The sequence below is a fragment of the Equus przewalskii genome, chromosome 1 (assembly GCF_037783145.1).
Source record: "Equus przewalskii isolate Varuska chromosome 1, EquPr2, whole genome shotgun sequence".
NCBI classification, from domain to species: domain Eukaryota; kingdom Metazoa; phylum Chordata; class Mammalia; order Perissodactyla; family Equidae; genus Equus; species Equus przewalskii.
In genome coordinates this window covers 104,826,923-104,853,246 of record NC_091831.1, presented here as the reverse complement: position 1 = coordinate 104,853,246, position 26,324 = coordinate 104,826,923, and the positions used below count along the sequence as shown (strand labels likewise).

At 40.0% G+C, this 26,324-nt stretch overlaps 1 protein-coding gene across 15 annotated transcripts in view; it reads left to right on the top strand.

Annotated features, from left to right (window-relative positions):
• The window catches only part of TTC23 (tetratricopeptide repeat domain 23), a 94,349-nt gene that overhangs the window by 34,653 nt on the left and 33,372 nt on the right, over positions 1-26,324 (top strand). For all 15 annotated transcript variants that reach the window (XM_070619588.1, XM_070619530.1, XM_070619593.1 and 12 more), the window contains one exon: positions 10,535-10,712. In XM_070619588.1, coding sequence (XP_070475689.1) covers positions 10,535-10,712 — 178 coding nt within the window. The remainder of the gene's footprint in view (positions 1-10,534; positions 10,713-26,324) is intronic.

Here is a 26,324-nt window from a genome sequence, read left to right as displayed (position 1 = left end):
CCCTTTCCTGCTTCTCAGGAATGGCCTGCTGTTCCCCAGAAGAGATATTTCTCCTGTTAGCTCCTCCCGTGGGACGCTGTGCTTATTTTGCTTATTTATGCTTATTTAACAAAGAAGGAAATCATTTGTTGTTTTGGGGCACTTTTTCTCGTCGTGTGTTCCTGTAATTGAAGAGATGCTCTTAACTTATACAAGATCTGATTTTTTAAAGAAATCATTTTTTAAATGTGGGGAAGCAGAAAGCCTCATGGCACAGATTACTTTTATACACTTTATCTGCTTGAATCCCCTAAAGCTTAGCTATTTCAGAGCACTGCATTTTGTCTTTCCCTTTCTGATACTCTGTCCTTATGATACACATTTCCCTTAAACAGCTGTAAATAATAATAATGACTTTAAACAATCATACTGGCTATTGTTCTTGACCACCTTCTTCATCAGGCTGTTGCTCAGTGCTCTTGCTTACTTTCTTTAATCTGCAGTCCTCCCTATGAGGTAGGTACTTTCAAATGAAGCACAGAGGCTGAGAGAAGTGTGGGCATTTCCCAAGGTCACGCAGCTGCAAAGTGGTAGAGCAGACCCAGGTCCATGAAACTCTGGTGTCCAGGCTCCTAACCATAGCATAGATCACATTTGCTAGTGCAGAGTGGAAACCTGACAGTGCACGCACAGAGCCTTAAAGCCTTTACCTCTATGTGCCAGATGGTACAGAGAGACCCAGAAGTAAGCCTTTTCTCACTTTGACTCTAGAAAATCCAACTTGTCCTGTTTCAGGATTGACTTATCAGATTCTGATCGTCAGCAACATTCCCACCAAGCCTCTGCTTTTCACTCATGCTCAGTATTCTTGCCAAATTCTAGAGCCTTTAAAAGGAAACCCTCTGTTGCCTTAGTAATAGCAAAAGAGATTGTATTTGTTGGTTGCATGTTAAAACAAGTCTCCATCCCTGTGAGGTCTTCAGAAGCTCATCTGAAATGAGACGGTGTCTCATTATATGCTCTGTAGAATTACTGTGGACGTATTTTCATTCAATAAAATGTGCTGTGGTTTCAGTTGTGGACCTGCCAAATTAACATATTGCCACATTCTGTTGTTCAAAATTCTCTATTTTTTCATCTGTCTAGTGTGTTTCCTAAAGCTACCCAAACACATTATGGGCACACTAGATAGTAAATCCTCAGAGCATCCCCTGCAGGTAGATAGAAATGGAAAGGAGAAAATGATGTTATCCCAAATGTTACATATGAGCAAATGGAGACAGACAAGATTCCCTAAAACTAACTGATGCTTTAAGTGAGTTAGAGATGCAGGTAAGACTATAATTTATTTATTTCCTGAGATAGTACCTACTCAATTCCTTTTTTATTAAATATATTGTGAAGCTAAAGTAATTTTATTTTGTATTTTGTCTTTTATGTGAACATTATACCTTCAGTGAGCTCCAGAAGGCTCATCGTAGATTGCGTTAGCTTAATAGCCTCCATTTCTGGCTGTTGTGTTAGTGCCGGACCCTGGAGTAGCATGCAATAGTAACTTCAAAGGGTGAGGCATAGAAAGTGCTTCATTCTTCACACACAGTGAAAAAGTGCTGTATTTGTTCATCTTTTTAATGAAATATCTCAGGCATATAAAGCCATAGATATTGTTATGCAAATACTGATGTACACACTACCAAGCTTACAAAATAGAACATTCCAGATAAATGGAAAGCTGTTATATGTTCTTCCCAATCCTGTTTTCTTCCCCCCACATTACAGGTGATTATTATGCTGAATTTAGTGTTTTTCATTCCTCTAAATGTATACACAGATAGCCATAAAAATACATTATTATTTTTCATTGTTTTAAACTTTATATATATGTGTTCTTCTGTTGCTTGGGTTTTTTCCCCATCACATTTATATTTTTGAGATGTATCCACATCAATTGATACATGTAGCTCTAGTCTTTTGTCTTAAACCTCCATACTGTGTTTAATACACCTGATTTTCCCTTTTAAATTAAATTATCCATTCTCATGAGAGTGAGTATGTAAATTCTTTCTAATTTTTCACTGTTATAAACACCAATTGCATCATCACTCTTGTACATGTCTCTTTGGCACATGTGCAAGATTGTCTCTGATGTGTATGCCCAGGAGTGGAATTGCTTAGTTAACAAGTATCCACATCTTCAACTTTACTGGGTTTCCCAAATGCTTTCCACCAATTTATACTCTCACCAGCAGGATATGTAAATTCCTGTTACTCCACATCCTTGTCAACACTTGATATTGTCAGACTTCTTATCTTTGCCAATCATATGGTTTCTTTAATTGCATTTCCCTGATAGTGGAAGATTGAACATATTTTCCTATGTTTGCTGGACATTTGAAAATCCTGTTCTGTGAGTTGTCTGTTCATACCTCTTGCTCATTTTTTAACTGTACAGTTTGTATTTTTCTTATTAATATGTAAATGTTCTTCATATTTCTGACAACAACTTATTTGCTTGTTCCATATATTGTATGTGCTCCCAGTGTGTGGATTGCCTTTTCACTTTCTTTATGCTGACTTTTGGTGCATAGGAGTTTTTATTTTTATTTTTTTTATTTTTATTTTTTTAAAAGATTTTATTTTTCCTTTTTCTCCCAAACCCCCCTGGTACATAGCTGTATATTTTAGTTGTGGGTCCTTCTAGTTGTGGCATGTGGGACGCCTCCTCAACGGACCTGATGAGCAGTACCATGTCCATGCCCAGGATTCGAACCGGCGAAACCCTGGGCCGCAGAAGCAGAGCACACGAACTTAACCACTCGGCCACGGGGCCAGCCCAAGGAGTTTTTATTTTTAATAAGAGCAACTTTACCTAGTTTTTCTATTCTGATTTGTACTTTTTGTATCTTATTTAAGAAATCCTTCCCTACCCAAAGTCACGAGTTACTTTTCCTTATATTTTCTCAAACATATCAAAGTTTTGCATTTTAAATTTAGGCCTCTAATCTGCTTGGGGCTGATGTGTACATAGTGTGAGGCATCTAATTTTTCCCGCTATGGATAACGTAAGTAAAGAGGTAGGTGGTTTTAGCTACAGATGAAAAAGGACTCAGAGTCTGAAGTATTCAGTAGAGTTTGAAATGTGAGGCCAATAATAGTCTGCCAAAAATCTGTTAAATTTAGAGAGTTCAGAAATGGCAACAGGTCACCTTTGTGTGTGGCTACTTTATGTATGACCGTGTGCCTTCAGGGCTGGACACCCCACTAAGTTCAGCTTGCTGGATGTCCATTGGATTCATGAGACCCATGCTCTCAGGCAGACATTCTTGTAGCAGGGACAGAACTATGACAGATGAAAGCCATGTATTTATTCCTGCTGAATTTGCCTGCTTCTAGGTTTCCATCTCAGCAGATGTTCAAATTAAATTTCCAGGCAGTGAAGTAGTGGAAAGTTACCACTTGGGCTCGAGCATAATGTGAATTAAAAACAAAAAAGGTGCTCCGATATCTAAATAGCTGCTCTGGATGAGTACACCCAGTGTTCATCTATTAGGGGATGAAGGAAGGAAAATCTCCAGGCCTGGAGTCAGCCAGCAGGGATTCTGTCCTAGTTTGCTAGGGCTGCTATAACAAAGTACCACCAGCAACAGAAAATTATTCTCTCACTGGAAGCTGGAAGTCTGAGAGAAAGGTGTTGGCAGTGTTGGTTCCTTGTGGGGATTGTGAGAGAGAATCCTTTCCAGGCCTCTCTCCTAACTTCTGATGGTTTGCTGGCCACCTTGGTGTTCCTTGGCTTGTAGATGCATCACCCTGATCTCTGTCTTTATGTTCACATGGTGTTCTCCTTGTGTGTGTGTCTCTGTGTCCAAATTTCTCCTTTTTATAAGGACACTAGTCATCGTGGATGAGGGGCCTCCATGCCCCAGTAAGACGTCTTCCTAGTTTAACTAATTACATGTTCCTTTCTTGAACACTTTTTCCTAGAGCATATTCTGGGATCTATGAAAATTAAGACACGAACTAAAGCCTCAGAGTCTCTAAGCCAATGGATTTGCAGATTGTTCCTCCCGCCCCCCGCCCCCCACCTCATCCTCCCTGATTCCAACAGACAACTGGTACCCACTCTGTGTCAGACACTGGGCAGAGTGCTGGGGATGCTAAGGAGAACGAGGCAGCCTTAGACTCTGCCTTCACAGAGCCCAGCACTAAAGGAATGGGTGCCGAGTTCCCAGGCAGTTATAATATAGTATGAGAGATGTTTCCTTAGCAGGGAGGTTCACCGTTCTGTGGGAGCACAGTCAGGTGTTCCAGAGGCACCCAACCCAACCTGGGATGTCAGGGAACAGAGACAGGGCTACCTTGAGGAAGCCAGGTGCCCAGGCCACACCATTTAAGGAGGCACTCACTCTCGTGTGATGACCCTGCACTTGCCTGCCGCTGAAAGTGAGTGCCACCTTAAATAGTCTGTCCTAGGTGTCTCACTGGTCCCACTCTAGTCCTGGCCCTGGCAGGGAAGGCTACCCAAAGGAGATGGCTAAGCTAAAACTAAAAGAGGAATGATAGTTAGAAAGATGAATGGCAGTGTGCTAGGCAGAGATGGAGGAAAGAACGAACATTCCAGATAGAAGAACCAGCAGAGAACCAGAGGGAAGATACACATGACACAATTGGCTGAAATGGAGCTAACATCAGAGGAGCCCGATGGGAAGGTTTAGATGACTCTCAAGAGTCATCTGAACTCATCAAGTCCAGGAAAATTAGGGTCCCAGCAGAGCCACTGCCACCTCTGCACCACCTTCGTACACAGCTGGGTGAGTGGATAGAGTCTTCGTGAGAATTAGAAAAAGGTGCCCTTTCCTCCAAGCAGACACAGCCCTGTGTCCAAGCACACAGCTTGGCCAGCAGACCCGGGCTGGATTGAAACTCCCATTTGTCCCCTCAGGCAGGTGTCCTTCAGGACTTAGGCACAGAGGAAGGAGCAGGAGTCTGCGGGTGCAGAGTCAGGCCCTGTTGGCAGGAGTTTGAGCTCTTCTGTGCTGGACCAGAACTCTGGAAACCATCTCCCGATGGCCTGGTGTACTTCCCTCAGCTCTGGGCTGGAGGTTTCCAGCCGTCTTTGGCGCACTGCGAATTCTGCTAACCTGGGTAACTTTGAGAGCTGTATTGAACTTACCTTTCTTCTGTTACTCACCAGTCTTCAACTGATTTCCTTAACCACACCATATTGGCTTGAATCAGTCAGCTGAAGGAAAAGGATTCTGGGTTTATCACCAGTTTCTGGATTCTTCCACATCTGTGTTCTCCAGGGGTCATGAGATGAAATATATTAACATATTTAAACTTTCAGAGTAATTGACTTACTAGAATGCTCCATTAAGAATAGTTTTATAGGGCCGGCCCGGTGGCACAGTGGTTAAGTTCGCACATTCCGCTTCTCGGAGGCCCGGGGTTTGCCAGTTCGGATCCTGGGTGTGGACATGGCACCGCTTGGCACGCCATGCTGTGGTAGGCGTTCCATGTATAAAGTAGAGGAAGATGGGCATGGATGTTAGCTCAGGGCCAGCCTTCCTCAGCAAAAAGAGGAGGATTGGCAGCAGTTAGCTCAGGGCTAATCCTCCTTAAAAAAAAAAAAAAAAAAGAATAGTTTTATATGGCTTTTCTGTCCATGAATTTCCTGTCTTCTTGTTAAGGTTATACTTTACATAGATCTAGGCATTCTCCAAGAGACCCAGGCCTTAGAGCTCATCAGGAGACATGCCCACAGTTCTGGAAGGTTAGAGAGAGACGAGTAGCTCACTGTCCAAGCCTGATTTATGGCCTCTCCATGGGAATGGCCATTGCGTTGAGTGTCAAGTGCAGCAGGACCCCCAGCATTCTCTGCTCTCCTAACCTCCCTGCCTAAACAGATGCGTAGGACCATCCAATCATAGAGGACCAACTTAGAGCCAAAGCACACGTCCTTTCCTCACCTGCTTTGAATGTGCAAGTTAGAAATGATGACCAGCTTGAGGACGGTATTAAGAGAAAAATATTTTAATTTTTGTTTAAGAATTACCATTACAGTTATTTGTTTAAACAAAAATTATTAAGTTTATGGCTGCTCCTGAATCTCATCTATATTTAGTTTGCTTCCAAATGTTTAGAAACATTTTTAAGTAATAGATTTATTGAGATATAATTCACACACCATATAATTCACCCAATTCAAGTATACAGTTCAGTGGTTTTTAGCATATTGACAGAGTTGTACAACCATCATCACAATCAATTTTACAACATTTTCATCCCATTAGCAGCCTCTCCCCATTCCCATGTTCCCCCAATCCCTGACAACTACTGATCTACTTTCTGTCCATATAGATTTGCCTATTCGGGACATTTCATATAAATGGAACTATACAATGTGTGGTCTTTTGTGACTGGCCTCTTTCACTTAACATAATTTTGTCAAGGTTCATCCATGTTGTAACATGTATCAGTACTTCCTTTTTGTACTTCCTTTTTATGACTGAATAATACTCCATTGTATGGATATACTACGTTTTATTCATTCATTCCTCAGTTGGTGGACATTTGGGTTGTTTCCACTTTTTGGCTCTTTGAGTAGTGCTGTTATGAACATTTGTGTACTGGTTTTTATGTAGATGTATGTTTTCATTTCTTTTGGGGATATACCTGGGAGTGGAATTGCTGGGTCATTAGTAATTCTATGTTTAAACTTTTGAGGAACTGACACTTGTTTTCCTAAGTACCTGCACCATTTTACATTCCCAGCAGTGGTGAGTGAGGATTCTAATTTCTCCACATCTTGCCAACAGTTCTTATTATCTTTTTTTAAATTATAGCTGCCTTTCTAATTGGTGTAAAGTGATATCTCATTGTAGTTTTGATTTGCATTTCCTTGATGACTAATGATTTATGAATATCTCTTTATATGATTAGTGACCATTTATCTATCTTCTTTGGAGAAATAACTATTCGGATCTTTTGCCCATTTTTAAATTGGTTTGTCTTTTTATTATTGTTGTAGGAGTTTTAAAATATATTCTGGATACAAGTCCCTCATCAGAAATATGATTTGTAAAAATTTTCCACAAACCATTTTTTAAACTTCCTGAATAATAATATTTTTGAAGATGGGTGGTCCATCAAATCTGATTTGACACCACTCAGCCACTAAAAGTGATTTTATAGCATTCATTGCCACATTTTAATGTGTGATTAAGTGAAAGAAGCAGATTCTAAAACATTATGATCCTTTTTAAAAGTACAATAGAAGATCATCTAGAAGGGTGTATATCAAGATGTACAGCACATATCATTGGATGTCGTAATTACATATTTTAATTTTTCTATATCTTTTCTTTTAATGATGATTATGTATTATTTTTATAATAAGTTGTTCTCAATTTTTTGAAAAGCTCAGTTGGATACGAAAATGCCTTTCTCACTTGCACACAAGTTTAACTGATTCTGCCTATTATTTAGACTTTCCAAAATCTTCTGTGGCTGGGTGGGAGGAAGCTGAGACCACAGCTGGGCCCATTTCAACATGAGAACAACCTGAGGCTGCACCACTCAGTTCCCTTGAGACTACAGGTTGGGAAGGGAAGGAGTGAAAGATATGATTATGTATAGACACTTGATACCAATCTGTATGGCTTGCTTTCATTTACAAAGCTCTTTCAGGTATCTTACTTGATTCTCACAAAAACTCTATTCGACACCAGTGTTCAGATGAGAAAACCAAAGTTCAGAGGCGTTTTGCTCTTGCCCAAGGTTGTGCAGCCTAGGAAATAAGGATGCTCAAACTCCAGTTTGGGTTTTCTACTCCTGCAGCCATACTTGTAACTGATTGCCCTGCCTCTCAGCCTGTATTCTTTTCTATAAAATTTTCTCTGAGAGTCAAGTATTTGAAGAGTGACTTTTTGAAACCTGAAAAGGTGCTGTCGCGTTAACTTGGAGTGCAATGCTGTGCTTTTGGCTAAGATAGATAGTAGATGGCTACAAGTTGTCCCTGATCTTCACCACTACAAACCCCCAAATACTTTTCCTTAGTGTCCTATCTGGGAAAAGGAAGAATTTTTGATACAGGAATTAACATTTACCTTGATATTGTTTACTTTTCTATTTTTTCTCATTTATGAGCTTGATTACTAAGCTTTGAATATTGCTTTCTTTTAAAGCTGTTGTCCAAATGAAATCATCTTGGCATTTATATTTACTATTCTTCTGACATTTACAAGCAGCCTTGGAAACAAAGAACCTATTCTTTATTTCTTTGGCACACTCTTCATCATTTACAAAGATGAGAAAGGAAGCAGATGAATATTTTTTTCCTTTGCTCAAAAATCTGTGGCATTGTCTGAGTTCTCTAGGCTAAATTAAGTGGGAAAAAATCTGGAATCATTTGGAAAGTATGTGACTTTCTTTAGATTCTAGACCAGAGGTTGGCAAACTGTTTCTGTTAAGGCCCAGAGAGCAAATATTTTAAGCTTTGTAGGCGATGTGGTATCTGTTGCAGCTATTCAACTCTGTCATTGTAGTGCAAAAGCAGCCGTAGACAATCTGTGAACAAGGTGGGTGGTTGGGTGCCAATAAAACTTTATTTGCAAAAACAGACACTGAGTAGATTTGGCCCACAAGCCACAGTTTGCTGACTCCTCTCTTCAATTATTTAATCTTTGTCTACCAGGAATCTAATTCTTTGGCTAAGTGATTTGTTACCAACCATAGGTTTCATAGCCTCTTTTTATCACCGAAGATGCTAGTAGGTTTTCTCTTCACTTATGACACTACTTATTACCCCACTACATTCTAAGCTCATTAAGAGTCAGAAGGCAAGTCCAGTATTACAGGTCACCTGTTAATCTCTTCCTGTCCAAGATTAGAGTTGCTGCAAGCTACAGCCTGGTCCAGGAGCATGTCCCTGACCTCTTCCCATGTTGTAAACCTCTTTACAATTATAGAAGGGATCCCAGCTCATAAACTATTCAGTGAGCATTTTATTTCATTATGGCCATCTGAACCACAGAGCTGCAAAGTATCTTTACTTCTGTCAGTCAATTCCTGTGAAATTTATTGGAGAGCAAAGACAGTGGTGAAAAATATCCAATGATTGAGTCGAAGACAACACCTATTTTTTGTGGTCTCTTAGTTACTTTCTCAGATATCATCTCAGTTTACCCATGGGCAATTTGGAAATTGTAAGGCCTTTTTGTAGTAAAGATTCTGGGGTGCAGGGCACCATAGGAAGAGTTGATAGCTTTCATTATGAATTTTGTACCTAAAATTTTTCCATGCAAAAAAGTTTCTAATAGTCTTGGCAAATATTTTAGAGAAGATTGCTTTTAAATGTCTGTTATTGTGTTTGCTGAATGATATATAGGGATACTTTTTGTACACAAGAGAGTCTTATCCCAAGAAGCTACCAGAATATTTTCCCACTGCTGCCTTTACTTATAATTTTTAAATTAACATTTGTCTAATGTAAAAGTAATATACTTTTATAGAAGGAAATTTAGGAAGTATAAAGTAGAAAAGTAAAATCACTCACAACCAATTCCTTAGAGATAACTATTGCTAACATTTTAGTGATCATTTTTCAGATGTTTCTTCATGCATATGTGGACCTATAGATTAGATATAAAATTTTCATATGCATAAGATATTAAACAAAGTATTTTTGTCATCTGCCTTTTTTTGCTGAAGAATATATAGTGGATATACTTCTATGTTGATAAATATGTATCAACATTAACTTTAATGGTTACATGACATTCCACAGTATAGGTGTTCTTACTGTAACCTGCTTAGATGTTCTCCTATTGGTGTATGTTAAGTGCTTTGTACTTTTCCACTATTACAATGAATGCTTAGGTAAATGTTCTTATATCTGTTTTCTTGTCCTGCCAGAGTATCTCTTCAATATAAACTACTAGAAGTGCAATTAGAAGAAATATGTGTGTGTACATATATATATATATATATATATATATACATGTAATTTTGAAATAGAAAAGTTTATGCCCAAATTATATTCTCCCCAACAGTTAATGAGAGTGCTTCACATCCTCACCAAAACTGGGAAATTTCTATAATTTCTCAACAGATTAGTTATCATCATCTCAGTATCCTTTATAATTACTATTGTTTTGTTGAATATTTTATGCATGCTTAAACCAACACCTACATAGCGCTTAATATGTGTCAGAGACTGTTTTTATGAATATTAACTAATTTAATTTTCATAATAATCCAATGTAGTGGGCACTGTTGTTATTCTTAACTTACAGATGAGGGAAGTGTTAAGCAACTTGAAGGTTGTACATCTAGTAAGGTGGTGGAACCAGGATTTGAACCTTCCTGGTTATTCCAAAGTCCGTTCTCTTGACCGTGATGCCCTGCTGCCTCTGGGAGGAGAGAAAAGCTTAGCTGGCAAGGAAACAAACCTGAACAACAGGGGTCAGAGAGCCAAATCCTAACCACCAGCACACCTATATTTTCAGTATTTTATTTCTTAATTATTTTAAAAATAATCCCTTTAATTTTTTTTTAGAGTATATCAAGGTCAGAAGAAATCAAAAGAAGCTCTGCCCCACTACCAAGAGGCTTTAGAATATATTGAGATCAGCAAAGGTGAAAAAAGTATTGAGTGTGTACCAATACTGAGGGAATTAGCAGGTGTAGAACAAGCCCTGGGATTCCACGACGCATCCGTCAACCATTTTTTACAGGTAAGCTGCACCATACTGGCCGCTAACGCTGATCTAGACCCAAGGCTTATCATAGATACAAGTGGAATAGCAGCTCTGAGAATGCCCGGCTTTGTTATCTGCTCTAGATAAGTACAACGCTTGGCCTGGAGTAGATGTTCAACAAACATCTTTGTATAGAGGGCCAAGTGGGTGAGTATCAGATGCTAGTGCCCTGTTGCCAGGTGGACGCTCCACAAACAGCCTGAGACTCCCTGAAGATGGCTTTTCTCATATTAGGTGCATAATTTAAGTTGTATTTCCCAGACAACATGTCTGTATCCTTTAGTATTTAATCTCTTTAGAGCTCATGTTATCAAACTGATTAGGGATCTTTTCTACTGCGCTCTAAAATCTGTACCTGAAGCCACTTCGAGTCATCACGTGTTAGCTGCTATTCTACTTTAAGATTCCTCTGTGAGTGTGCAGTCAGCGTTCTCCAGAGAAACAGAACCAATAGGATAAATACATAGAAAGAGAGAGAGAGAAATTTACTCTGAGGAATTGGCTCCAATGATTGTGGGGGCTGACAAGTCAAAAATCCGTCGAAGGTAAGTGGGCCAGCTGAAAACTCAGGCAGGATCTCTGTTTTACAGTCTTGAGACAGAATTCCTTCTTCTTCGAGAAACCTCACCCTTTTGCTCTTTAGGCCTTCAACCGGCTGGATGAGTCCCACCCATTTTATTAAGGGTAATCTCCTTTACTCAAAGTCTACTGATTGTCAGTGTTAAATCACATCTACCAAATACATTCTCAGCAACGTCTAGACTAGTATTTGACCTAAAAACTGGACATCATAGCCTAGCCAAGTTGACACACAAAATTAACCATCACAGTGAGTTTGAATGTTTTTGTAACAAATCATCTGCTAAAAGCACCTTTCAAATTGTTTTTGAGAATTTTTCCCTGTTAAAGTTGTAAAATATAGACTAACTCATTCCTGTTATTTCAGTGAGATATAATGACATGGTACTGAGAGTACTTTATTGCTATTTCTTTTTAAATTTGTCTGACCATTTATATTCTTACCTACAATTTATTAGAGTGTCCTATTCTCTCACTTCATCTGGATTATCTCTCTTTATCATTATTACCACCCTGTGTCATATTATTATTTCCGGTTTATAAATGAGGAGGTCAAGAATTAGGAAGTTTGTGTGGTATGCCCAGGAGTACACAGCCAATAAATGGCATAGCCCACATTGAAACCCAGTATTTTTTAGAAAAATTATCCTGGCTGACATATAGAGAATGGATTGTGGAAGAGGTGCCAAGAGTGGAAGTGGAGAGACCAGTTAGGAGGCCACTGAAGTAGCGAAGACCTAAGATGATGTTGGCTTGATCTAGGATGATGATAGTAAGGGTGAAGAGAAGTAGATGGGTTTGACAAAGATTTAGGAGGCAGAATTGATGAGATGTGGAGATTGATTGGATGTGAGAAAAAGAAGGAATGGGAAGAATCAAAGATGACTCCTGGGTTTCTGGTCTGGACAACTGAGTAGATGTTTGTGCCATTGACAGTAGGAGAGCAGGTGCGACTGGGTGATGGATAAATGGTGAGCTCAGATTTTGATGGTATGCCCATGAGGCATACAAATGGAAGAAACAGTTACGTGGTTAGATAATCAGGACTGGAGCTCGGAAAATAGATCAGAAAGTCATCTACTCGTACACAGTGATTTCCTTGGGAGAGGATGAGATCACCTAGGGAGGGTCTATGGAGTGAGAAGAGAAAAGGACTGATGACAGTCTTGAGGAACTTCAGTATCCATTGGTCAAGTAAAGAAGGATAACCTGGCACAGGAAATAGAGAAGAATTTGCCAGAAAAACAGGAGGACAAGTTAAAAAAGAAAGAGGTATCCTTTATGTTACCCTCTTTAATACCTGCTGCTATAATGGAGGACATAGAGTTGTTGGGAGGATGGATGAGTTAAGATCTGTAAAGTGCTCAGCACAGTGCCTGATATATAGTGCTACATACGAATTTTTTAAAATTTCTCTCTTTCCGTCCCTTTTTTCTTTTTCTTTCTTTTCCTTTTCCTTTTTCCTTCTTTCATTGATGACCTTGTTGAAGGAAATATTGAGGCAGTGATTGAAACCAGATTGTATAATGAGTGAGATGTGAGGAAGCAAAGGTAGTAAAGGTAAACACCTGTTCAAAAAGTACTAAGAGGTGTGGAAGACTGACGCAGGAAGGGGGCAGAGCACATGGAAAGGTCTGAAGGTGAGACGAAGTTTGACACGTTGGGGGAATTGTAAGAAATTTCCTATGCCTGGGCAATGGGAATGGTAAAGGCAGTAGACAGGCATCATTGAGGTGGGGTGTTGAAAGTCACGTTAAGGAATTTGAGCTGCATCCTAGGGGCAGTTAAAGGTTTTCAAGCAGGGAGATTGACATCATCAGATTATCAGTCTAGAAGGATCGCTCTGCAGTATGGAGAATGGACTGGATGGCCGAGAGATAAGCAGGGAGATGACTCAGGAGATGGCCACAGGAGTCGAGGTAGGAGATGATGACAGCCTGGACTCAGGTGGCGTTGTGAGAATAGAGAGACGTGAACAAATTTGACAGAGGTGGAGAGCAGAAATGACAGGCCTGGGAGTTGTGCAGATGTGGGGGAGTGAAGGAGATGCAGGGGTCCAGCTTTACACCAGGTTTTTGGTTTAGGTCACTCTGAGGCTGATGGGACCACTTACTGAGCATAAGAGCACTGGTGCGTTTGCAGTTTGTTGTTAGTATCAATAATTCTGAATATTCTTATACAAAAAATTTTTTTCTTTTCCTGAGTTATTTGCTAGTGTTAATTTCCAAAAGTTAAACTTCTGGGAGGAAAGAAGAATATTTTATAATTCTCAATTCATATGGACATTCTGCCAAAGGGTTGCTTTGACTTTCTTTGCCACCAGAAGTTGGTTTTCCTTTGTTCTTCATTGAACCAACTTTCAAACATTATTTTACTTCCATTTTACAGAATAGAGTCTCAAATTAACTTTAATTTTAATTTTCCTCTTAGTCCATCTCCTCTCACTGTTTCCTGACTAAATCCAGATCTGCCCTCAAAGTATTGGCTCTATCTTTGCTGTACAGTTTCTAAAGTTCAAAGAAAGACACCAAGTGATAATCCATTGAGAGTCATCCGGCAAGGGCCATTACACTAATAAAATTCACTGGAATGAAACTTGGCTTCTAAGACCCAACAGTATGCATTGCAAAGATTTGAGTTTGGTTTAGAGAAGCATTTCCCAAACTGTATTCCGCGGGATACTAGCATCTCACAAGAGTTCATAGGTCTTCCTAGAAAAGGTGCTCGTGGTTAAATAAATTTGAGAAATATTGAATTAAAATTAAACAGATGTCTTCAACACAGGGTTTTATAGTGCCTTAAAAATGCCAATGTGGATTATGAATCGAGAGGAGGGTCTAATAAAGCCAGGAGACGCCAGTCTTCCCCAGGTCACAGTTTAGGAAACACTGGCTTAGAGAAAGAAGTTCAAATGTCTGAAGGCAGCGATCAGCAAAGGGTCCAAATGTAAGTGCAGCCTTCCAGTATATCAGGCCTTACTTCTCTTAGGAGCCCGTAGCGCTGTGTGAGTGGGAAATGGCTTCTTGTTCATGGGGCTCAGATTCACCATTTTAAAGTATTTTGCCACATTCTTTCTCCCTATCTATCTGTTTAGACAGACATACAAGCACACATATATATGCACACACATATACTCAGAGCGATAATTATTTATATTTTGTAATCATTTGAAAGTATGTTGAATATATCATTATCCTTTTATCCCTGAATATTTCAGCGTATGTTTCATTGGAATAAAGATATTCTCTTAGGTAACTGTAATACAGTTATCAAATTCAGGACTGTTAACATCAGTACAGACCATGTTCTATTTTGTCAGTTGTCCAAATACCATCCTTTATGGCAATTTCTTCCCTCCAACACAAGACCCAGTCCGAGATCATGTATTGCATTTAGTTGTCATGACTCTGGTCTCCTGTAATCTAGAATAGTTTCTCAGCCTGTCTCTGTCTCTTATGACATTGAAATTTTTGAGGAATATAGGTCAGTTGTTTTGTGGACAGTGCCTCAGTTTGGGTTCATCTGATGTTTCCTCATGACGATTCCAACAACACATGCCCAGCTTGAATACTACAGAAGACTATAGTATTTTCTTTGGGTGTTGCATCTGGAGGCACGTGATGTCATCTGTCCTTCCTTGGTGACATTGATTTTTATCACTCAGTCACAGTGATACATAGCTTCTTCACTGTATAGTAACTATTTTCCACTATACAGCCAATAAACGTTCTATGGAGAGACAGACCAGATACATTGTGAAGACCAGATACATATCATACTCCTCTTAGAAATTTCCCTCTACGTTTAGCATCCTTTGATGAATGTTTCCCAAACCAGTCTTTGCTTGATGTTTGCAAGTTAATGATTTTCCATTCTGCCGTTCCATCCACATTTATCAGTTGACATTCTACTGTTAGGAATGTCTCTCCCTCTTCCCACCAAGTTATTTATTTGTTGTGTCTACCTTTGCTTTTTTCACTTAACAATATATCCTGGAAATCACTTTATAGCAGTTCGTAGAAATCTTTATTCATTTGTACAGGGGTATAATAATCCATTTTATGTACATACTGTGGTTTTTTTCAAATAGTTTCCTATGTTTGGGCATTTAGGTAGGTTCCAATATTTTGCAGTTACAAATAATGTTGTAATGAATAATCTTAGACACATATACTTTTGTATTGTTGGAGTTGTATTCTCAGAGTAATTCCTACAGGTGGGACTGCTCAGTCGAAGGGAGCATGTGTTGGTAGTTTTGTAGGATGTTGCCAAATTGCCTTTCGTTGGGCTTCCCCTCATTTGTAGGCCACACCAGCAGTGTATGAGTGTGCCCACAGCCTCTTCCAAAAGAGTGAATGGTCAAGCTTTTGAATTATTCTCAGCCGATAGGTGAGAAGTGACATCTCAGTGTAGTTTTAATCTGCATTTCTCTTATTTAAAATGTAATTGAATATCTTTTCATATGTTTAAAGGATTTCAATGTATTTTGTGAATTTTCTTTTTTGTGACTTATTCGTATCATTTGTCCACTTTTTGCTGTGTGTAGGTGAGGAAGATTGGCCCTGAGCTAACGTCTGTTGCCAATCTTCCTCTTTTTGCTTGAGGAAGGGTGTCGCTGAGCTATCATCTGTGCCGGTCTTCCTCTATTTTATGTGGGATGCTCCCACAGCATGGCTTAACAAGTGGTGCTAGGTCCACACTCAGAATCCAAACCTGTGAATCCCAGGCTGCTGAAGCAGAACACACGAACTTAACCACTATGCCATCAGGCTGGCCCCTCACTTGTCCACTTTTTAGTAGAATTTTTATCTACTTTACCTTAACTGTTAAAGGTTCTTTAAATATTACACATATTGCCCTTTTATCTATGATGTATTTTGTAAATATTTTCACCCAGTTTGTCATTTACATTTCATTTTGTTCATAGTGTTTTTTATTGTGATAATTTACATACTGTGAAATTCACCCTTTTAAAGTGTACAATTTAGTGGTTTAATTATATTCACAAGTTGTGCAACCATTACCACTATCTAATTCCAGAACATTTTCATCACCTCAAATAGAAACCTTGTACCCATTAGGAGTCATTTCCCTTCCCCTCCTCCCCTCATCTCCTGGCGACCGCCACTCTACTTTCTGTCTCTATGGATTTGGCTATTATGGACATTTCATATAAATAGAATCATACCGTATGTGGCCTTTTGTGTCTGACTTCTTTTATTTAGCATATTTTTTTCAAGGTTTATCCGTGTTTGTCATGTATCAGTACTTTGTTTTCTTTTCATGTCTGAATAGTTTTCTGTTATCCACGTAGACCACATTTGTTTCTCTATTCATCAGCTGATGGACATTTGGGTTGTTTCCACTTTATGGATATTATGAATAATGTTATGAACATTCATGTACAGGTTTTTATATGGAATTTTTTTCAGTTCTCTTGGGTGTAAGGCTAGGAGTGGAATTGCTGGGGCATGTGGTAACTCAATATTAAACTTCTTGGGGAGCTGCCAAGCTGTTTTCCAAAGTGGCCTCAGCATTTTACATTCCCACCAGCAATGCGTAAGAGTTCTGCTTTCTCCACCCCCTCACCAACACTTGTTATTGTCTCTCTTTTTTATTTTAACCATCCTAGTGAGTATGAAGTGGTATCTCATTGCAGTTTTGATTTGAATTTCTCTAATGATTAATGATATTGCACATCTATTTGTATGCTTATTGACTATTTGTGAATCTTCTTTGGGGAAATGCCTATTCAAATCCTTTGCCCGTTTTTTAATAGGGTTGCTTGTCTTTTTACTGTTGACTTATAAGAGCTCTTTATATTGGTTACTAGCTACTAGACCCTCATCAGATGTATGATTTGTGAACATTTTCTCCCATCATGTGGCTTTCTTCTCACTTTCTTGACAGTGTCCTTTGAAGCACAAAAGTTTTTAATTTTGTTGAAGTCCAATGTATCCTTTTTTCCTTTTGTTGCTTGTGCCTTTGGTGTCACATCTAAGAAACCATTGCCTGATCCAAGTTCATGAAGGCTTGTTTCCTTCTAAAAGTTTGATAGTTTTAGCTTTTAACATTTAGGTGTTTGATCCATTTTGAGTTTATTTTTTTATATGATCTGAGGTTGAGGTCCAACTTCCTTCTTTTGTATGTGAATATCCAGTTGTCCTAGCAGCATTTATTAAAAGGACTATCCTTTCAACACAGAATCATCTTGGTATCTGTGTCAAAGTCAATTGACCATAAATGTAAGAATTTATTTCTGGATTCTCAATTCTATTCTATTGATCTTCATGTCTATCCTTATGTCAGTATTGATGAGGATTTTAGGCTGGTTACTTTTAAAACTGCAGATGAGAAGCAGGCTCCGAGGACTGGAATTTGTTTGCTCTTCGAGAAATATTTGCACTTGTGAAGGAAGGGGGGATGACCTTGTAGGGACCTGAAATTGGCCACCCCAGGATATGTCTCTTTGGCATCGGGATTGTTTGGGGCTGATTGCTTTTGATAAACTGGGACAGGGAGGGAGGCTCTGGGGAATGGAACTTGCCCTTGTTGGGACACATTTACATTTGTAAGGTAAATCTCTATCTGTAAAAGCTGCCTCCCTCTCTGTACCAGGAAGAAGAAGAGAGATGACCTTGTCCCTAGAAACTCTTAATGGGGAAGGCAAGAACTTAAGTTGGTTGCTGTCTGGCAATCTCATATAACTGATTTAGGGTGGTGGCTTCTGACCTTTACTTAATCCAATTTGATTCTTGTCTAAAAGTCATGGGATCACCCAGTGACCAGACCCCACCTGCACTGATACCATTTTAACTTTTTTTCATATTCTTTCCTTTGTCTTGTAAAGAGATAACACGTATACTTATGCCTTAAATTTAGCTCTAACCCTCAACTCGGGGCAGCAGCAGCGGCTCCTCCTGCCCGTGGGCCCTGTCCCCCGCAGCAGCTCTGACTGCCCATGGGTCCTGTCCCCATGCTATTCCACACTATTCTCTAAATAAAAGAGCACTACTGCCAGATCTTGAGAGTCCAAGAAATCTTTCTTTCGACTCCTTGGCTCACCGACCCCACATCAAGTATCACACTGTCTCAATTACTGTGGTTTTTCATTAAGTTAATCGATGTTATGAATAATGCTGCTGTGAACACTTATGTACAAGTTGTGAAGTAAGTTTTGAAATCATAACTGTGACATCTCCAACTTTGTTATTCTTTCTCAAGATTTTTTGGCTATTCTGGGTCCCTTGCATTTTCATATGAATTTTAGGATAAGCTTATAAATTTTTGAAAAAAGAACAGCTGGGATTTTGACAAGGAGTACTTGAACCTGTATTTCAATTGGGAAGTATTGACATCTTAACAACATTAAGCCTTTCAATACATGAACATAGCATATCTCTATTTATTTAGGTCTTCCTTAATTTCTTTCAGCCGTGTTTTGTAGTATGTTTTACGCTTCTTTTGGTAGATTTATTCCCAGGCTTTTTGTTTTCTTTGATGCTGTTACAAATGGAAATGTTTTCTTAATTTCCTTTTCCTATTGCTCATTGCTAGTGTACAGAAATACAAATGGTATGTTTACCTTGTATGCTGCAACCTTGCCGAACTCATTTAATAGCTCTAATTTTTTGTGTGTGGATTCACAATGTTTTCTGCCATCCAAAAGTTTTCTGCCATCCAAAAGTTTTCTGAATGCTTTCAAATTTTCAAGCTTTGCTTTCTTTACTTTTGGATTTTGATTCTAAGTTGGAAGGATTTCTCTGTATTTGGGTTAGGGAGGAATTTACTCATTTTTATAAATGCTTGTAAAGTTTGATAGGTGACTTTTATTGTTGTTTATTCTCAAGGTTAATAAAGATTAGAGAGTGTTAAATAAATACTTGCTGATCATTGTTAAAGAGATAGTTTGGCGAAGTCACAATAGCATTGGATTTGAAATCAGAAAATCTGAATTGGAGTCTAGATTCTTCTGTTTACCCTCTGTTTATACAAGTCATTTAACCTCTCAAAGAAGAAAAAGAAACCCTACAAAAGACCTTGTCCACTTCACAGAACTACACGAAGTTTCAAAATGGAACTACTCTGTGCACCATTAGGCATGTTGCCAGGGTAAGCTACTCTTATTTATTAACAGTAATTATTAAACGTTTATTAAGGCTCCCTTTTTCTTTCTTTACCTAAGATACAGAAAGGTACAGTGTGGCCTCAGCTCTCCAAGGGAGCCCATGCCTCAAAGCCATTTATTAGGCACACAAAGAAAAGGGGCTTTGTTATTTCTCCTCTTGTTTTTCACTTTTAATTCCTTTGGAGTGAGAGGAACACCGAGAGAGAAAAGACCTTTTATTTTCTCTAGAATGTAGAAAAGTTCCAAAGTATTTTAGGAACTAATCCATTAAAATGGAGGAAAATAAAGCCAGCCCTGCAGAGCCACCACCCAGGGAAGGCGCAGTCTCAGACACTGATGAAAGAGCTGCCCTCGGCCCCATTCGTCCCTCTGCAGCAGGGGACCGTGAGAAACTGTGCAAATGTGATCGTTTCTGAAACTACTCCTGGCAGATTTTGGCAATAGAACCTTATTTTCCTATCCAAAAGAAAAATCACAGGGTTTCATTTATGTGAGCGAGAGCATGTTTGTGGGTGTGTGTTTTCCAGGAGTATAAATTAACCCTGCACCAGTGTGCATTGCCTTTTCACATCTCTGACACTTGAATTGTGTATTTCTCTTTTCAGTTTTTAGAATAGCTCTGCCACTCAGTAGTGCCCAAATTTAGAGTTTAATTTGCAAAGTATAATGAAATAATTTAATTTATCAGTTACTCTTCCAAAGACTTAGGGGTCAGAAAATCTAGCTTCACGTTCCTGCTCTGGGCACATTATTGGCCTTGATGAGGCCTGGCTCCTGGCAGGTTCAGACGCCTCAGCAAATGGCAGTGCTTCTGATTGGCGCTTGTTAACTACTGTGTATGTGCTATAATGTGCAATTGATTTATTGTGAATAATTAGACAAGTGCAAAATCTCTGACAATACTAGCCTTTTTTGTTTAAAATTAGAAAAGATGCAGAATACAATTATGATTTTATTCATTATCAACATTTTCTAACATGTGAATGACATAAATCCAGGTGCCATACTGTTTCTTTTTAAATAAGAACTCTTTTTTATAAAAATTATTATGTGGTTTATAAAAAAAAAATAAAGCCATACAGAAAAGCACAAAGCAATGGGTTATAAGTCATCCCAGGCCTCCCCTACTAGAAGTAGCCAATGTTGACACTTGTTGAGCACCTTTCCTCTGCATGTGAACAGGTAGCTATAGATTGAGAGTCAGAGAAAGGAGAAAAAAGAGAAAGAAAGATTGATAAATTTGACAGCATAGAAATGAAAAACTTCTTTGTGACAACATATCGTAAAGTCAAAAAGCAAATGTCAAAGGGGAAATATAGAAAGAATTCTTATAAAATCTAGATGAAAAAGACAACTCAATAGAAATATGGACAAAAGTCAGGAACAGACAATTTATAGAAAAAGAAATACAAATGGCCAATAACCTAACAAAAACAGTCGTCAGCTTCACTTGTTATTAAAGAAATGCGATTTAACAAAGGAGATGCTGTTTTTAACTACCTATGAGCAAAATAAAAAAGTTTGCTCATTCCCCATGTGGCAAGGGGACGAGGAAGCAGGCATCCTCATGCACTGCCAGGAGGAGTGGGGATTGGCACCACTTTGGGGAAAAGCATTTGATATTCCCTCTCCAGTTTTGTCATGCATGGTCCCTTTGACCCAGCAGTTTCACGTCTAGGGGCTTACCTAACGGACATACATGCACAAGTGTGCAAAGATGTGAAAGCAGTGAAACCGTGTTGTTGGAAAGAGCAAAAATTAGAAATACCTTTAAAACCCATTAATGGGGACCTGGTTATGAAATTATGATACATCCATGTGATGGAATACTGTAGAACCATCAAAGAGAAAGAGGTGGATGTATCTGTTCTGACGTGAAAGATGTCCAAAGTGTCTTATTAATTTTTAAAAGCCAAATGTAGACCAGCATATTCATTCAGTCAATAACTGAGTGAACACTGCAATGTGCCAGGCACAGTGGTAGGCTCTGGGACTGTGATGGAGGGTCCAGACATCAGGGGTCCTATCCTTGAGGTGCAGCCTAGTGAGTGAGATAGACCTTAGTTGAATAGTCACACAGATGAATGTAAAACGACAGCTGTGACATGCACCACAAGGAGAAGTACTGGGTGCTATGAGAGCTCCCAACAGGGCAGCCTGACCTGGCGTGGGATCCTTTGAGGACTGGTAATGAGACACCCCAAAGGCTGAGGAGAGGGGAGAGGGGAGCCATTGTGGTGGGAGCCCAGAGTGGGTGGCAGGAGTTGAAGCTGAGCTGAGAGGGGGAAGGGCCTTGGTATGGTCTTGTGTGTGTGTGTTTAAGAACATGTGCCTGTGTGTGTTTGTGTAAGTATATCAATATTTCTGAGAGGATACATAGGAAACTGTCGATAGCAGTTAGCTATAAGAAGTCAGACTGGGAATGGGGAGAAGAGAGAGTGAGGCTTGTAGACAGAAGGGAGGGGGCATTTAAAATTGTAATTGTCTATTCTTTTCTACCACTTAGGATTTTTTAAAAATGATATGCAGGTGTTACTCATATAATCTAAAATTGTAGTTTTTAAGAAATACATACTTCCAACCAAAAGAAGATGAAAATAGAAGCCCCCAACACGTCTATTTGGATGCTAACACTTACAGAGAGTAGAGCCTTTTCTCCCCCAGCCCTTTGGAGGAGCTCATATTGACAACTGGAGAGCTGCCACTGAGAACTTTTGGTGATATTAAAAGAAACTGGCTTAACTGGGGACCTGCAGAACTCAGTTTTCTAATGCCCTCTGCACCCAGTGACTTCCCTTTCATCTACTCCCCTCGGGGATTCCCAGCTCCATCTCTTTCTTCACCAAGGTTCTCCAGCTGCCTCAGGGCCCTGTGGTTTGAGTGGCCATGCAAGACTTCCCTACTGGCAGAGATGGGAAAGGACAGGAAGTGGCAACCTTGGACTGCAACACGATCCGTTCTTGCGCAAGGAATTCAGCTCGAAGCTGAAGGATGGAATGGCAGCTTTGGCAGGGCTGCAGAGCTGGTCAGTTTTCAGAGAAACACAGCAAGCTCACACCTCACAATGGCAAGTGGACTTGAGTTGAATTAAGGCACACATTTGAATCAAAGCAGAAACAGAGACACTTAGTGGAAAGCCCCTTAACGTCTGCTCTGTCCACCATCCACTACCTGGCTCCCCTCTATGGCATCCGTCTAAAGATAGTTCTCAGAAGCTCCATAAGTATCCAAATACTGGAGGCTCATGCTCCCTCTAGCCAGTCCATTCAATTTCTGGACTGAGTCTGCTACTTAGCAACCATTCCTCTGACTCTAATAATAGTTCTGACTATAATAATAGTTCTTTACTCTATTGACTTGAAAGTCACCTTTCTGTAACTTATACCCTCTCGATGGCCAGGTGTTAAGACTAGAAAAGCATACAATTTGGAATCCCAGCCCTTAGTTTGAATCTCTGTCCTGCCATTGACCCGCCGTGTGACCTTCAGACAGTTGCTTAGTCTCCTTGAGTGTTCATTTCCCCATCTGTAAATTGTACAGTTGGTATCACCTCACTGGTCATTTTGAGATTAAGCAAACTGGTGTTTATCCTGGGAAAAGTAGGTGCTTAAAAATATTAGTTCCCTTCTTCCTCTGTCCCTCCCTAGTGCTAGCTCTCAGCTTTACAAAGAGATCTCGGCTGTTAGCAAGTTGAAGACTTCTATTGTTTTCCTGATGAGTGTTCTCATCTCCAGGGTCTATAGACAACACAGTTGAAGCCCACAAATGTACCTTGAGTACTTGTGTTCTCTCCACTTTGCTATGGGAGAGGAGATTTCCCTAAGTCAGTGATCCTCTAATCGTTACCAAGTGAGAAAAGAAAATCACCTCTCCCTCCCGCCAAGAGCTGGGTGTCCACACTCAGAACACTCGCAGTGTTTTAGGTCGACTGTTCATATGATGGGGCCTGCCTGCATAACTAGAAACAATCTTTTTACTAGTCATCAAGTTTTCTCTTCAAGAACTATTTCACGTTTTACAAATCCGAGGGGACAGGCCCAGTAAGATAAGAGTCCGCCAGCCCTGGCTCAGGCTGCATCTATTGACAGCTGGATTGGCGCTGAGCAATCAGCAGTTTCCCCCAAAAGCGCATGAGTGGACCAGAATGCAACAGCTGCTCTGCACCTTGCTAGGGTTTGAGGGCTTGTGAATGAGGTTTTTCAAGTAATGGCTTTGCTCAGTGTGGGACGTTAAAGCTTGTTTTTGTTTTTGTTTTTAACCCAGTACAACATGCTAGCAGCTCAAAAGACTTAGGAATATTAAACACCTCCTCAGCTTCAAGAAGATGGTTGATAAATGTATAACCATAAGATATGGAAACCAGCAAAGGATCAGGAGGGGAAATGCAAGCCCTGGGGAGATTAATAAATAAGGAGGAGTGAGTGCAGGCACGCCGCCGATCCCCAGCGGGCCCGTTACTTGGGCTCCTGCAGAAAGCCAGGAGAGGCAAGCACGACTCCTCTAATTCTGTTAACTCTAACAACTAGTCCTTAAATTCTCTCAGGTGTATATTCTCTTAACAACCAAGTTGTTGTCCCAGAATTGTGAACAGTGGTTTAGTTTGGAAAGATTGGGTAATCTAATCATAAGCTTTGTCAACTTCCTTTGTTCTCGCTCCCTAAGGAGGCCTCCTGCATAGTGTGGCGCTGTGGTTCTCAATCCGTCACCCTGAGCCCTCATGTTCCACGGAGGGTCTTTTTGGGGAAGCTGGTTGGGAGCAGCTGGGTGGGCTTCCAGGCCCTCTCCACCCTCTTCAGTGAGAGCTGCTCCATTCTTACCTGCTTTGTATTTTAGAGAACCATGGAAGGTTCTGTTTGGCATATGAGGAGTTCTTCTGCTTCAAAACAGAAACTTGAAAATCAATGGTGCTGTGATGTTTGCATCCTTTTCTAAGTTGCTTTTCCCCTCAACGGTATGTTTTTGAAATGTAACCATGTTAAGATATGTAGATAGAGTTAAATCATTGTATAAATAAACCACAATACATTTATTCCTCTGCTGATGGATTTTATTTTTGAGGTTTTTGTTGAGTTTTTTTTGAAGAAGATTAGCCCTGAGCTAACATCTGCAAATCCTCCTCTTTTTGCTGAAGAAGACGGGCCTGAGCTAACATCTGCCTGTCTTCCTCTACTTTACATGTGGGATGCCTGGCACAGCATGGCTTGATGAGCCATGTCAAGGTCCACACCCAGGATCCGAACTGGCAAACCCCAGGACACCAAAGCGGAACATGTGAACATAACCACTGCACCACCAGGCTGGCCCCCTGCTGATGGATTTAAATGGCTCCCCCTTTTTCACCATCTCAAATAATGCTTCAGTGGAGTTGAGGGCATTTTTGATAATGACAATGATGGATGGTGCATTCTAAGATGTACAGGAAGGGAACGGACAGCAGGAGGGGGCAGATGGATAGTGAGACTGCAGAGAGTGGATAGAGGACCAGAAGTTGCGTGGACGTGATAGAGGCAGGATGTGATAGAGCAAGGGCGGGGGTGTCTATGAGCTGTAGAATCCAGAGGGAGCATAATTAAGCAATAAGCCGGAGCGTGAAGGGGAACTGAGTGGCTGATGGTAGAGAGGAAAATGAGCCTGTCAAAACCTGAGAGACTGAGGTGTTGGATGGGTTGCTCACTGGATATTTTAGTTTGCTCTTTCGGCTCCAGTCTGCATCCCTCTCAGCCCTGCTCTGTGCTCTAGACGCTGACCCTTAAGTAGAGTCTGTGGGCCCCCTTGCCCTCTGTCTGGAAGGCACACAGCCCTGACTTTGGAAGGAGAGAGAGGAACAGGGTATTTATTCCCTCAGCTCCTCCCTGCAAGGTCACTGCTGCTGGGCTGTGTCCCTCTACTGAGAGCCACTGCTCCCTCCCCTGCACTTCATCTTTCTAGTTCCAGCGAATGCTCCCTGCCCTGCTCTGCCTACAACGGTACAGCACCTTGTCTTGGGGTCCCGCACTCTCCTCTTTGGATTTCCTCCATGAAAAGGATCCTTTTATCAACCTCTGTTCCTCTATTTACCTGCTAGACTGTGCCATCTCTTTCTTGCCTGATATGTGCTACCTGCTAGACTGTGCCATCTCTTTCTTGCCTGATATGTGCAACCAATCTCGTGGATGTGAAAATCTCTGAAAATGATCACAGGAGGAGGGTGTAGAGAAGGTAGTGAGCCGGGTGCTAAAACCTAGTGAGGGGCAGTGTCTGTAAGTTTAGAGAAAATCAAAATATTCCACATTTTTGTAGTTCATCTGTGAGCCCCTTTAAAGCCGAAAGCCCTGCCTAATTTTTTTTTTGTGAATTCCTAGTGTTTGAACAATATCTGGCATATAGAAGGTATTTAAAAATTAAGACAAATTGAATTGAATAGGAATAAATTAAATTAAACGGAATTGAATTGAATTTTATTGAATAAATGAGATGCTAATCTTGCTCATTTTAAACATCATGGGTTCCCTTCTCAACCCCCCCACTCTCCCTCAGCATATGGTTTTTAGAAGCTTCATAAACATCAAATAATAAATTAGATCAGGGATTGAGTTTCTGAAGTGAACAATGAATAATAAATGTTTGCTTATATTAGCATCTCACGCAGAACAATGTTGAGGTTGTAAAGATTTGGTGGTAAATTCAGATCCCTTAGGCTTTCAGGATCCACTTTCTGGATATTGTAAGCACTTCTGCTCCTGGAAAGCTATGTTTCCTCTCTCTGAGACAAAAGACAACTTACAGAACTTTCAGAACGTGGAATTATTCATTTGAAAATAATTTTGATAGATACCTATCTTTTACATTGCCTTAAGTTATAATATGGAGTGGAAACAAAATATGAAATCTTTTTGAATTTG